Source organism: Balaenoptera ricei, chromosome X (assembly GCF_028023285.1).
Source record: "Balaenoptera ricei isolate mBalRic1 chromosome X, mBalRic1.hap2, whole genome shotgun sequence".
NCBI classification, from domain to species: domain Eukaryota; kingdom Metazoa; phylum Chordata; class Mammalia; order Artiodactyla; family Balaenopteridae; genus Balaenoptera; species Balaenoptera ricei.
In genome coordinates, this window is record NC_082660.1 from 76,103,651 (window position 1) to 76,117,229 (window position 13,579).

The 13,579-nt window shown below is 36.0% G+C and overlaps 1 protein-coding gene across 1 annotated transcript in view; it reads right to left on the reverse strand.

Moving 5' to 3' along the window:
- Positions 1-3,250: 3,250 nt before the first annotated feature.
- Positions 3,251-13,579, reverse strand: part of POF1B (POF1B actin binding protein) — a 95,431-nt gene continuing 85,102 nt past the window's right edge. Inside the window, exons 15-16 of the mRNA XM_059910710.1 lie at positions 4,831-4,945; positions 3,251-3,325 (exon numbers count right to left, since the gene is read on the reverse strand). Of these exons, the coding sequence (XP_059766693.1) occupies positions 3,320-3,325; positions 4,831-4,945 (121 nt within the window). The 3' untranslated portion in view covers positions 3,251-3,319. The remainder of the gene's footprint in view (positions 3,326-4,830; positions 4,946-13,579) is intronic.

Below are 13,579 nucleotides of genomic sequence, written 5' to 3' on the forward strand. Positions count from 1 at the left end.
GACCTCTCCAATTCACGTCTCATACAGGACAACCACCAGTTTGAACCTTGGCCTTCCCTTAAAGATATGTATGATAGATGTAGTATGACAGATAACTTTTATTGTAAAAAATTTCCAACCACATACCATATAATGAACCCCCATATAGCCATTACCCAGCTTCAGCAATCATCACTTCATGGCCAATTTTGTTTCATTTTTACTCTTCCTCACTCCTACTTTCACCAACCTGCCTCTCATTGGTTTATTTTGATGACCCCTTCTCTCACTGGCTTAATCTGAAGTAAATCCCAGACAGATTTTTAAGAATTTTTGAAGGAAAACAGCACAGATTAAGAACTGGACTTAACATCTCATCTACAAGAGACCAATCCAAGATTACCAAGACTGCCTGGCTATCATGTATTATAATCATGTCATACAACAATTCCAGTCTTCCTTTGTAGACTCAAAAGCAGTATGTCTTATTTTGTCACTAAAGATTAATGGTTTTATAAGACAGATGTAGTTGTTTATTCCATTCTTTGTTTTTAAAAAATATATTTTATTTATCCTAGGATGGGCTTGAAATATGTTGTACTTTTTTATTGGACAAAAAAGTACTATGGAAATCCAGTAAATTCAGTAATGGTATGTGGTGGGAGAGAGAGACCTTGTAGGGAAGTCTTTTCATGGCTTATTATTTACTTTCGAGGGAATTATTTCCACATGTTATCTTTGTAGATTATAACAGGAAAGAAGTGAGAATGGCTTTTTGTTAAAGTGATCTAAATTGGGTGGTGACATGCAATTTTTTGAGCTTTATTTTTTTTCCTTTTGTACTGTTTGTGTAAAGACAAAGTATTACAGTTAAAGCACCATTACCAAAAATAGGAAGAATGCTTTATGGCATCTAGTTATGAACTTAGTGAATTACAGAACTTAGAAGACTAGGTTTGTAAGCAAAGAAATTCTCATTTAAAGCAGAAACCTGCATCAACCAGAGGTCCAACTATGTTAAACTGTTGTCTCTAGTAGTCCACATCAGGATTATTTTTATAGTGGTGCTTGTTAGCTCTAACATAAACATTCACATGATAATAACTTCCTGAAAAGAGTATACAGCTAAGCTAAAACTCCATTCCGCATGTTTCCTACTAGGACTTCCACAAAGACCATACAGATATATATTTTATTTACACACTTAAACAAATTACTTTGCATGTCATTGCACAGTCTCCATTTTATTCAACATCTAAAGCAAAATATGCTGGGAATAGAAATTAGATAAACAGGCATTCCTCATCTGACAATATCTTTGCAATTTTCAGAGATAAGCTGTGCGAAACTTGTGAGAGGAAAAGAATCACTACTATTTCTATTGAACTTAATAAAAAATTGGAAAAGAAATACATTTAACTTTGTTAAGTATAATAAGCATCTTGTTATGACCCCCATTTCTCACTATGCATGGATCAAGTGAGCCAATGAAGTGCTGACTTCTTAACTATCCCAAATTTTGGACACTGTTATTTTTATTTAAGGGTATTTTAGGAAAATCACACTTGTTCTAATTTTCAGACAGTTATGGTGGCACTTTTCTATCAAGCTACTAAAAACTTCCATTTATATGCAATGGGTAGATAACATGGCATAATTACAGTTACACATATGAGTAGTTAGCAGAGGAGAAACTACCCTGTTGTTTCTACATCAAGGGAAAAAATGTAAGGACTACATAGCTCATAAAGAATATTAACATTTTCTACCACAAAATAACTAATAAGACTGGAATTGTATCAATCCACATTATAGAGCTTAACATTTAATATTTTTTAATATATTTTCTTTTTTTGGCCACACTGCACGGCATGCGGGATATTAGTTCCCCGACCAGGGATCAAACCCTTGCCCCCTGCAGTGGAAGGGCAGAGTCTTAACCACTGGACCGCCAGGATGTCCCCAAGCTTAACATTTTAGTCGAGGTATTAAGAAAATAAAATAAAGCTTTTAGCTTCATATCAAGACTTATTTGGATATTTATATAAGTATTAAAAGCATTTTTTCTCTTCATTTGTGGTTTGATTTCATGTAGTGCCTTATATGTTCCTATCTTAACAGTTTCTTAGTATAATGGATAATTATTAGAATATAATTATAAAGAATGACAGAATTCTATATAGTTACTTGCAGAGACATTTCAGTGCAAAATCTCATTCACATGTAAACCCAAATTTATTTGTTACCTTAATCTATACTTTGTCAAATGCAAACATTTTAATTTTTGCTAATTCTTAACTTTAACCAAAGGGTTTGACATTTTAAAATTTCATTCTTATCTACTAATGTATTTAGAAAATACTTTAGTTCACTTTTAGTGAGGTCATTAGAACCCAATTTATCAACCAACTTCTAAGTACATTAAATATTCTACTATAAAGTCTCTCCCAAGTAGAATACATATATCAAGTATTTGTTTTTGCTATTTTTATTCCCTAAGCTTTTACACAGTATTTCAATGTTGTTTTGTCTACTGCTATAAAAAAAGCCCACCTTCCTTCCACCCTCTACTACAATAATAGTGTTACAGGTTTTTAAGGAAGTGGGTGGGCTCATTTGGGGATGATATGCTTCAAAAGAACAGATTTGCCAAGCTACTGGTATGTACTTAGAACCATAATAGCATAATGTACAATTTAGTGGATTTAGGTATTTTAAAAAATATACTTCCCACTTCCCTGCTAAATGAAATTAATCATCACCTTTGATTTAGTTCTGTCTCCAAGAGGTATAAATAGCATGTAATAAATCACCTCTTTTAATCACAAGGTCTAATGTGAGAAAAGCAAATATATGCTGTATATTTTTAATTCAATAGTATTGCTTTTTGTTGTTGTTGTTAAAACACAGTATTTACTCTTGTAGCTAAATTGCACATCTAATATCATAGAAAAATCTTCTAATGGAATAACTTGTAAAATCTCTACCCCAACAAAGTTAATTCAGTGTCTAGGAAGCACCCTATTGAAAAATAGTGGATTAAGTCCTACAGTGCCTGTAATTGAGCTTTAAAAGCAGTGTGTTGTCCCTTGTAAAGCAATTATACTCCAATAAAGATGTTAAAAAAAAAAAATGGCGTGTTGCTATGCTGAATACAAAAATGTGATAGAAAGGATTCAGGCCTTATAAATGGTTGGAGAAACTCTCATCTGTATATCTAATTAATTCCATTAGATTTGCTGGGTAGTAGCATGGTTCAAAATATTGACTGACTTTAGTTATGGAAAAATAACAAAGTACTAATGAAGACAAAAAAAATTCCTTTGAGTTGGAGATTCATTCACGGCTAGAAAAGAAAAAAAAAGTCAGTTTAGAATGGCTTATAATTAATTTAAAACATTGTAATTGTATGCACACAGTTGTAAAAATGATTTAAATTGATATGAATAATACCAAGGGAAAAGTATGGCACTGTTTTGGCACTTTTTATATGTATATTCAATGAAACAATGGTTTGTCTGACTTTAGCCAAGGTATATGTTTCAAATGATTTTAAGCACAAGGGAGGGAGATGTGAGTAGATTTACTCCTTGGTGTTATAGTTAGAGGTTAAATATGTCCAAAAGTCTCTGTTAATAAATACAGATCTATCATCTGTGAATTTACTTAAATATATTTTGAATTTGCTATCAGTATCTAGTCCCTTCAGATATTGAGTTTGATGTTCATTGCTGTATGCTGTTAATGAAAGGAGAAGTAATGACTATTATTTTGTAGACCCTTTATTTGGTAGGTCTTCACATTGATGCCACCTCTGAGACACATGTGGTTAGTAGCAGCAATTGCTTCTCAGTATTAAATTTCAGAATCAAATAAACTTTGAGTGACAAATTTTAAATCCTATGCTGACTTTCTCTTGTTGCTCATCTGGTTCTTGGGCCACCAAGTACCCTTTATCAATAAATAATCAGTAATAAATTATTCTCAACTAATTAATGACCTAAGAAGCACAATATATTTCAAAGCTTAAATTTTTATTTTAGGGTTACTAAGTGTTGGTTGCTTTCACTGATAATGGATAATCATATACACAAGATTGATGGCTTGATTGTAGTCAGAGAAGTTCTTCAGAGCTAACAACTTTCTGAATTTTTTGGTTTATTCAAATATTTGAGCTTGTTCAACCAAAAGATAATTTTTTAAAGTGAGTTATTTAACAGATGTTTAATTTTATTAACTGCATCTGTAGTAATTTATTAATTATACATCTGCAGTATTTTATTAATGATAAATCTACATTTAAAAATTTCCTCAAAAGGTTCTACAGAATAATTGATTGACATATATTTATCTATTGCTCATCATGATATACTTAAGCATTTTAAAACTTTTATTGAAGTATAATAAACATAGGAAAAGTGCACATATAGGTGTACAACTAAATGAATTTTCCCAAACTGAACATGTTTATGCAACTATCACTCAGATCAAGAAACAGCATATTATTAGTACCCCAGTAGTCCTCCTTTTGTTTCCTTCCAATCAGTACCCGACCTTGAGGATAACCAACCACTTCCTGACTTTAATAACCATAGATTAGTTTTACCTGCTTTCAGTACCTAAGAAGTTTTTAACATAACAAGACAAAGGCTGTCATTTTCATAGTGTTAAAAGTCAGATTCTACATCGTTTTAGAATGTCCTACAATGTGCAGGGCAGTCCCCCCACATCAAATTATCCAGCCCAAAATGTTAATAGTGCTGAGGTTGAGAAACTCTGCTAACACAACACAATGGCCTTAGGATTTTTTCTCCCTAATTATATACTCGAGAAATGCCCAAGTGAACTTACACAAGTCCATTTGTCTTCTGTTTTCTCAATCACAGTAGTCCGTGTGTCACTACCTGGTGGTATATATTCAAAGTCATCATACAGGAGGCCTAGGATTGGATATTGTGACCTGTACCTATACAGAAAAAAAAGTTCGTTTACAAGCTGGACAAGAAAATAACTCTCATTACTTTTTAGTCACTCCTAGTTTGATCCTCCTTATTTAATTAATTTGGCTTTGAATGACTTTTAACTCTTTCTAAAAAGAAAATCTATTCTCAGTGGTACAAAGATTTACCACTGCTATTTTCAAGAGAGTAAGAGGGAAGTACTTTTGCTTCTGGCAATAATGGACCACTGGCTGCACAAGACAGTGATCCCAGAGAAGGGAAGCAAATGACATGAGCCCTACAAGTGCCTAGCTCACTGCCTGGAGTCAGAATTTGTGGAGCAGAACACCAGACAGGAGAGAGTTACATAGTTGGAGAGAGGTCACGGGATCTGTAGAGAGTTCCCCCACAAGTCTTGGGGTGAGCACTGATCAGTGTAGGCTTGTGAAAAAGCTACTGAGGCTGAGGAAAGAAGCACTGAAAAAGAGCAGTCTTCAAACTCCTGGAGTTCACATAGTAAAGGAAACTCCAGTCTGTGTTCCACTAACCAGAATGGAAAGACCTCCTAATACTAGAGGGCATCAGGCAAATACTACAAAAGACTATTGCCTTAGAAGTGAGATAAACTACCAATGGCATTTTTCACAGAACTAGAACAAAATATTTCACAATTTGTATGGAAACACAAAAGACCCCGAATAGCCAAAGGAATCTTGAGACAGAAAAATGGAGCTGGAAAAATCAGGCTCCCTGACTTCAGACTATACTACAAAACTACAGTCATCAAGACAGTATGGTACTGGCACAAAAACAGAAATATAGATCAATGGAACAGAATAGAAAGCCCAGAGATGAACCCACACATATGTGGTCACCTTATCGTTGATAAAGGAGGCAAGAATATACAATGGAGAAAAGACAACCTCTTCAATAAGTGGTGCTCGGAAAACTGGACAGCTACATGTAAAAGAATGAAATTAGAACACTCCCTAACACCATACACAAAAATAAGCCCAAAATGGATAAAAGACCTAAATGTAAGGCCAGACACTATAAAACTCTTAGAGGAAAACATAGGCAGAACACTCTATGACATAAATCACAGCAAGATACTTTTTGACCCACCACCTAGAGTAATGGAAATAAAAACAAAAATAAACCAATGGGACCTAAGGAAACTTAAAAGCTTTTACACGACAAAGGAAAACATAAACAAGACGAAAAGACAGCCCTCAGAATGGGAGAAAATATTTGCTAATGAAGCAACTGACAAAGGATTAATCTCCAATATTTAAAAGCAGCTCATGCAGCTCAATATAAAAAAAACAAACAACCCAATCCCAAAATGGGCAGAAGACCTAAATAGACATTTCTCCAAAGAAGATATACAGATTGCCAAAAACACATGAAAGGATGCTCAATGTCACTAATCATTTGAGAAATGCAAATCAAAACTACAATGAGGTATCACCTCACACCAGTCAGAATGGCCATCATCAAAAAATCTAGAAACAATAAATGCTGGAGAGGGTGTGGAGAAAAGGGAACCCTCTTGCACTGTTGGTGGGAATGTAAATTGATACAGCCACTATGAAGAAAAGTATGGAGGTTTCTTAAAAACTACAAATAGAACTACCATACGACCCAGCCATCCCACTACTGGGCATATACCCCAAGAAAACCATAATTCAGAAAGAGTCATATATCACAATGTTCATTGCAGCTCTGTTTACAATAGTCAGGACATGGAAGCAACCTAAGTGTCCATCGACAGATGAATGGATAAAGAAGATGTGGCACATATATACAATGGAATATTACTCATCCATAAAAAGAAACGAGATTGAGTTATTTGTAGTGAGATGGATGGACGTAGAGTCTGTCATACAGAGTGAAGTAAGTCAGAAAGAGGAAAACAAATACTGTATGCTAACAAATATATATGGAATCTAAAAAAAAATTGTACTGAAGAACCTAGGAGCAGGACAGGAATAAAGATGCAGACGTAGAGAATGGACTTGAGGACACAGGGATGGGGAAGGGTCAGCTGGGACGAAGTGAGAGAGTGGCATGGACACATATACACTACCAAATGTAAAATAGATAGCTAGTGGGAAGCAGGCACATTGCACAGGGAGATCAGCTCGGTGCTTTGTATCCACCTAGAGGGGTGGGATAGGGAGGATGGGAGGGAGACGCAAGAGGGAGGAGATGTAGAGATATATGTTTATGTATAGCTGATTCACTTTGTTATACAGCAGAAACTAACACACCATTGTAAAACAATTATACTCCAATAAAGATGTTAAAAAAAAAATGAAATAAGCTATAAGGATATATTGTACAAAACAGGGAATATAGCCAATACTTTATAGTAACTAAAAATAGAATATAACCTTTAAAATTGTGAATCACTATGTAGTATACTTAAAACTTATTTAATATTGTAGATCAACTATACCTCAATAAAAAAATTTGGACTAAAAAAAAAAGTACATATAGATGAAAAAAATAGCAAAAAATCATGAAGGGGAAATGGAAGTATACTACCATAAAGTTTGTATGCTACATGTGATGAGGTATATTATTTGAAGAGACTGTGATAAGATAAAAAGGAATACTTTAAAACTTATAACAATCATAAAAAAGTAATATACCCAATAAGCCACTAAAATAGATAAAAACAATAATGAAAAATCTTTAAGAATATCACTAAAATTGATACAGTTCTAAGCAGACTAGTTAGCAAAGAAGGAGCACACAATTTACAGATATTAAGAAAGAGAAGCTATCACCTCACACATGTCTTAGAATGGCTATTAACAATAAGACAAGAAATTGCAAGTGTTGGCAAGATGTGGAGAAAAGGGAACCCTTGTGCACTGTGGGTGGGAATGCATACTGGTGCAGCCACTATGAAAAATAGTATGGAGGTTCCTTAAAAACTTAAAAATAGAACTAGCATATGACCCAGCAATGTCACTTCTGGGTATTTATCAAGAGGAAGTGAAAACACTATAATATATCTACACCCTCATGTTCACTGTGGCATTATTTACAATAGTCAAGACATGGAATCAATGTAAGTGCGCATCAATGTTAGAATAGATAAATAAAATATTATATATATAATATATATATTTACACACACACTGGAATATATTTTAGTTTTTTTTAAATTTTATTTATTTTTTAAAAATACAGCAGGTTCTTGTTAGTTATCTATTTTATACATATTAGTGTATATATGTCAATCCCAATCTCCCAATTCATCCCACCACCACCCTGCCCCAAACTAGAATATTATTCAGCTATAAATGAAGGAAATCCTACCATTTATGACAGCATGGACGGACCTTGAGGGCATTATGCAAAGTGAAATAAGTCAGAGAGAGAAAGACAAATACCATATTATCTCACGTATACATGGAATCTAAAACAAATGAACTCATAGATAAGAGAATATATTGGTGGTTGCCAGAGGTGGGGGGTGGGAGTGGGCAAAATGGGTGAAAGTGGTCAAAAAGTACAAACTTCCAGTTATAAAATAAATAAGTCCTGGGGATGTAATGAACAGTGTGGTGACTATAGTTAATAACACTGCATTGGATAATTGAAAGTTGCTAAAAGATTAGATCTTAAAAAGTTCTCATCACAAGAAAAAAATTTGTAACTATGGATGGTGATGGGTGTTAACTAGACTTATTGTGGTGATCATTTAGCAGTATACATATAGTGAATCATTATTTTGTACATCCAAAACTAAAATAATGTTATAAGTTAATTATATCTCAATTTTTAAAATTTTAAAGGAGATCCTTTGTCTTGAAAACATAATAAAGGAGTATTATGACAATTTTATGCCAAAAAAAACTTGATAACTTAGATGACATGCACCAATTCCTTGAGAGATACAAACTACAAAACAGAGCTGACAGAAGACCTCAAACTTCTGAAAAGACAAGAAAACCTCCATATAACCTGCTAAGACAAAAGGAAAAAAAAAAAAAAGGAATCAGGACAGGGAGGGAGCTGGGAAAGAAGAAAGGTTCCCGCACCTTGGAAAGTCTGCTCACCAGTGGAGAGATCGGACTGGATGAAGGGGGAGTTTTGGAGCCTAAGAGGGGAGAGCAGCAACCAGTTCGTGTAAGGCAAAATGGAGAGTAACCTGCACAGAGGGTTGGCACTGCCACCCTGCACTCCCCAACCTGAGACACTCCTCTGTTCGTGAGGGTGGGGGTTGGGTGCTGAAGCTCAGACTCGGAAGTTCAGTCCCAGAGAGAGGACCAGGGATAGGTGTGGAAGCAGCCTGAAGAGGTCAGGCAGTGGCAACTGAAAGTATACCATGAAGAAGCCTTGGCCCACCAGAGAAGCAAGGCACCATTATTGGGAGGTGCATGAGGAGAGGGATGGGACCACAAGCTTCTTTCCCTATGAGTGCTCCCAGTCAACGGGACACTGCCTAGAGGAGTTCTCAGGGTGGGTGTGAGTCACCACCTCCATCTTGGTCTCCAGAGGCAGGCACTGGCCACCTCTTCCAGACCCACAGGCAGACACTGGAACCCATCCAACTGTGCCAGGAGTGCCCCAATAGCTCTCACTACAAGGAAGTCCACCAGTGGGTGCCAGGACCTGCCCCACTATCCAGGGAGCACATGGATAGCTCTCACTACAGGGAAATCTGACAGTGGGTACCTGGGCCTGCCCCACTGTCCCAGAAGGGGAAGGATAGCTCCCACCACTAGGAAATCCACCCAGAGTAGGGGCTGAAATCACCACTGAGAGCCAGGGGCTGTGTGACTAAGGAAGAAGAGCTGAAATCTCTCCTCGGAGCTGAATGAACTGTGGAGTTACACCTCTGTTGATGGTTTCCTAAATTCAGCACCTGTGAAACATCCAAAAGGACAAGAACCCCTGCAGCTCGGATGGATATGGCATTAGCAGCTGTGGGATTTGTGGACATGTACACACGGGAAATGCACCAGACCAGAGTCTGAGCAGCCTCCATAGCTCCCACGGCAGGTCCAGGTGAATGAGTACTGCAGTCCTAGGATCTGACCTCAGTGGATCTGTGCCAGTGACTGGGTGAAAATAATGCCTGAGAGTCACCAGGGCCAATTGCTGGCATACCCACAGTTAAGGTGGGACCAAGAGCAGTGCCAACAGCAGTGTACTTTGTGAGTCCACACAACGGATGAAAGAGGACACAACAGAGCACATTCACAGTGAACACCTCCAGAGGAGGAACACTCATTGGCTTCTCTCCCAGTGGGAGTCCTCCAATCCCACATACCTCACACCATACCACAGATCAGAATCACAGCCAAGAAAAAGATCCAGGGCACTCTACTCCAACAAATAGGGAGAAGACCCCGCCCCTGACAGGGCAGTAACAGCCACTGGGAGCAAAGGGGAGGTCCTCTCAATATCCAGGGCAGGCTCTGATCACCACAACACCAATCAAACACCTTACCAACGGGATAACAGCACAAGCCAATGGACCAACCTCACCCACCAGGCAGCAGACAACAGAAGCAAGAGGAAGTACAATCCTGCAGCCTGTGGAAAGGAGACCACAAACACAGTAAGTCTGACAAAATGAGATGACAAAGAAATATGTTGCAGGCAAAGGAGCAAGAAAAAAACCTACAAGAACAACTAGATGAAGAGCTACATGTAAAAGAATGAAGTTGGAACACTCCCTAACACCATACTCAAAAATAAACTCAAAACGGATTAAAGACCTAAATGTAAGGCCAGACACTATAAAACTCTTAGAATAAAACATAGGTAGAACACTCTTTGATATAAAGCACAGCAAACTCTTTTTTGATCCACCTCCTAGCATAGTGAAAGTGAAAATAAAAACAAAAAAAGACAAATGGGATCTAAGTAAACTTAAAAACTTTTGCACAATGAAGGAAGCCATAAACAAAACAAAAAGACAATCCTCAGAGTGGGAGAAAATATTTCCAAATGAAGCAACCCACAAGAGATTAATCTCCAAACTATACAAACAGTTCATGAAGCTCAATATCAAAAAATCAAAAAACCCAATCAAAAAATGGGCTGAAAATCTAAATAGACTTTTCTCCAAAGAAGACATACAGGTGGAAAAAAGCACATGAAAAGATGCTTAACATTGCTAATTATTAGAAAAATGCAAATCAAAACTACAATGAGGTTTCACCTCACACCAGTCAAAATGGCCATCATCAAAAAATTTACAAACAATAAATGCTGGAGAGGGTATGGAGAAAGGGGAACCCTCCTACACTGTTGGTGGGAATGTCAATTGGTACAGCCACTATGCAGACCAGTATGGAGGTTCCTTAAAAAACTAAAAATAGAACTACCATATGACCAAGCAACCCAACTCCTGGGCATATTTCTGGAGAAAACCATAATTCAAAAAGATACATGCAGAACAGTGTTCACTGCAGCACTATTTACAGTAGCTGGGACATGGAAGCAACCTAAATGTTCATCAAAAGAGGAATGGATAAAGAAGATGCAGTACATATATACAATGGACTATTGCATAAAATAACAAAATAATGCCATTTGTGGCAACATGGATGGACCTAGAGATTGTCATAGTGAGTAAAGTAAGTCAGACTCAGACAAATACCATATGATATTGCTTATGTGTGGAATCTAAAAAAAAGTGTACAAATGAACTTATTTAGAAAACAGAAGTAGAGTCACAGATGTAGAAAACAAACATGGTTACCAGGGGATAAGCGGGGGAGGGATAAATTGGGAGGTTGGGATTGACATTAACACACTACTATATATAGAATAGATAACTAATAAGGACCTGCTGTATAGCACAGGGAAATCTATTCAGTACTCTGTACTTGCCTGTATGGGAAAAGAATCTAAACAAAGAGTGGATATATGTATATGTATAACTGATTAACTTTGCTGTACACCTGAATGTTAACACAACATTGTAAATCAACTATACTCCAATAAAATTTTTTGAAAAAGAAATTAAAGAGGATCTAAATTGAAAAGGATCCCATGCTTATTGACCAGAAGACAGTTTCATTTACATGGCAATAATACCTAAAGTGTCCTACATATTCAATGAATTTTCTGTAAAAATTCCAGTGGGATCTTAACAAGCTTAACCTAAATCTCATATGGAAAAGCAAAAGACCACGAACAGCTAAAGCTTTCTTGAAAAGAACAGTTTAAAGACTCACACTCCTGATTTCACAACTTAACTAAAATGCTATAATAATCAAGACAGTGTGGTACTAGCATAAAGACAGATAAATAGATTAATGGAGTAAAACTGAGAGTCTATATATTTGCCCTTACATTTATGGTAGTTTGATTGACAAGGATGCCAAGTCAAGTTAATGGGGGAAAGGATAGCATATTCCATAAATGAGTCTGGGACAACTGGATATCCCCATTCACAAGAATGAACTTGGATACCTAATTTACAACATATAAAAAATTAACTCAAATGGATCCTAAATCTAAATGTAATAGATAAAAATATAAAACTCTTTAGAAGACAATGTGGGTGTAAATATTAATGACCTTGTATTAGTCAATAGTTTCTTATGTATGATACCAAAAGCACAAGTGAGTAAAGAAAGACTAGATGTATTGGACTTTCTCAAAATTAAAAACTTGTGTTGCAAATGATACAATCAAGATAGTGAAAAGACAATCCATGGAATGGAAGAAAATGTTTGCAAATCATATCTCTGGTAAGGGACTTGTATCCAGAATATATAAATATCTCTTTCAATTCAACAATAAAATAGAAAATAATACAATTTAAAAATGAAGAAAGACTTTAGTCATTTCTTCAAGAAGATATACAAATGGCCAATAAGCACATGAAAAAATACTATGCAACACTAATTATTGGAGAACTACAAATCAAGAGTGCAATGAGATACCACTTCCCACCCCTTAGAACGCTACAACCCAAAAGATAGACAATAACAAATGTTTAGGAGGATAGAGAGAAATTGGAATCCTTTTACACCACTGGTGGGAATGTAAAATGGTGCAGCTGTTTTGGAAAAGTTTAGCAGTTCTTCAGAAAGTTAAACAGAGTTACCATGTGCTCAGCAATTCTACTCTTCTTTATATACTCAAAGAAATGAACACATATGTCCACACAGATTTGTACCCAGATATTTACAGTAGCATTTTTCAAAATTGAAAACAGCCCCTAAATGTCCATCAGTTGATGAATGGATAAATAAAAGGTTGTACATCCATAAAATGGACTATTATTTAGTAACAAAAATCAATAAAGTACTGACGCATGCTAAAACATGGATGAATCTTGAAAACATGCAAAGTGAAAGAATTCAGTCACCAAAGACCACATTTTGATTATTCCATTTATATGAAATATCCAAAATAGACTTTTGCTGAAACTATTCATAAAGAGTCACTGTCTATTTGGTTTTGCTAAATTGTTGAGATGTAAGCTATGGTCACACTGCTAACATGAGGAGAGACCCTGCCTAAGAATGACGTCTATGCAGGAAAGAGCAGAGCCAAAAGATAAAGACAGATTTCTGAAGACATATTTTGATCACACAAATCCATCTGGACACCAAGAAATCCCAATTACGTGAATTAACTAATTCCCAGTTTAAGTTGGGTTTCTGCCATGTGCA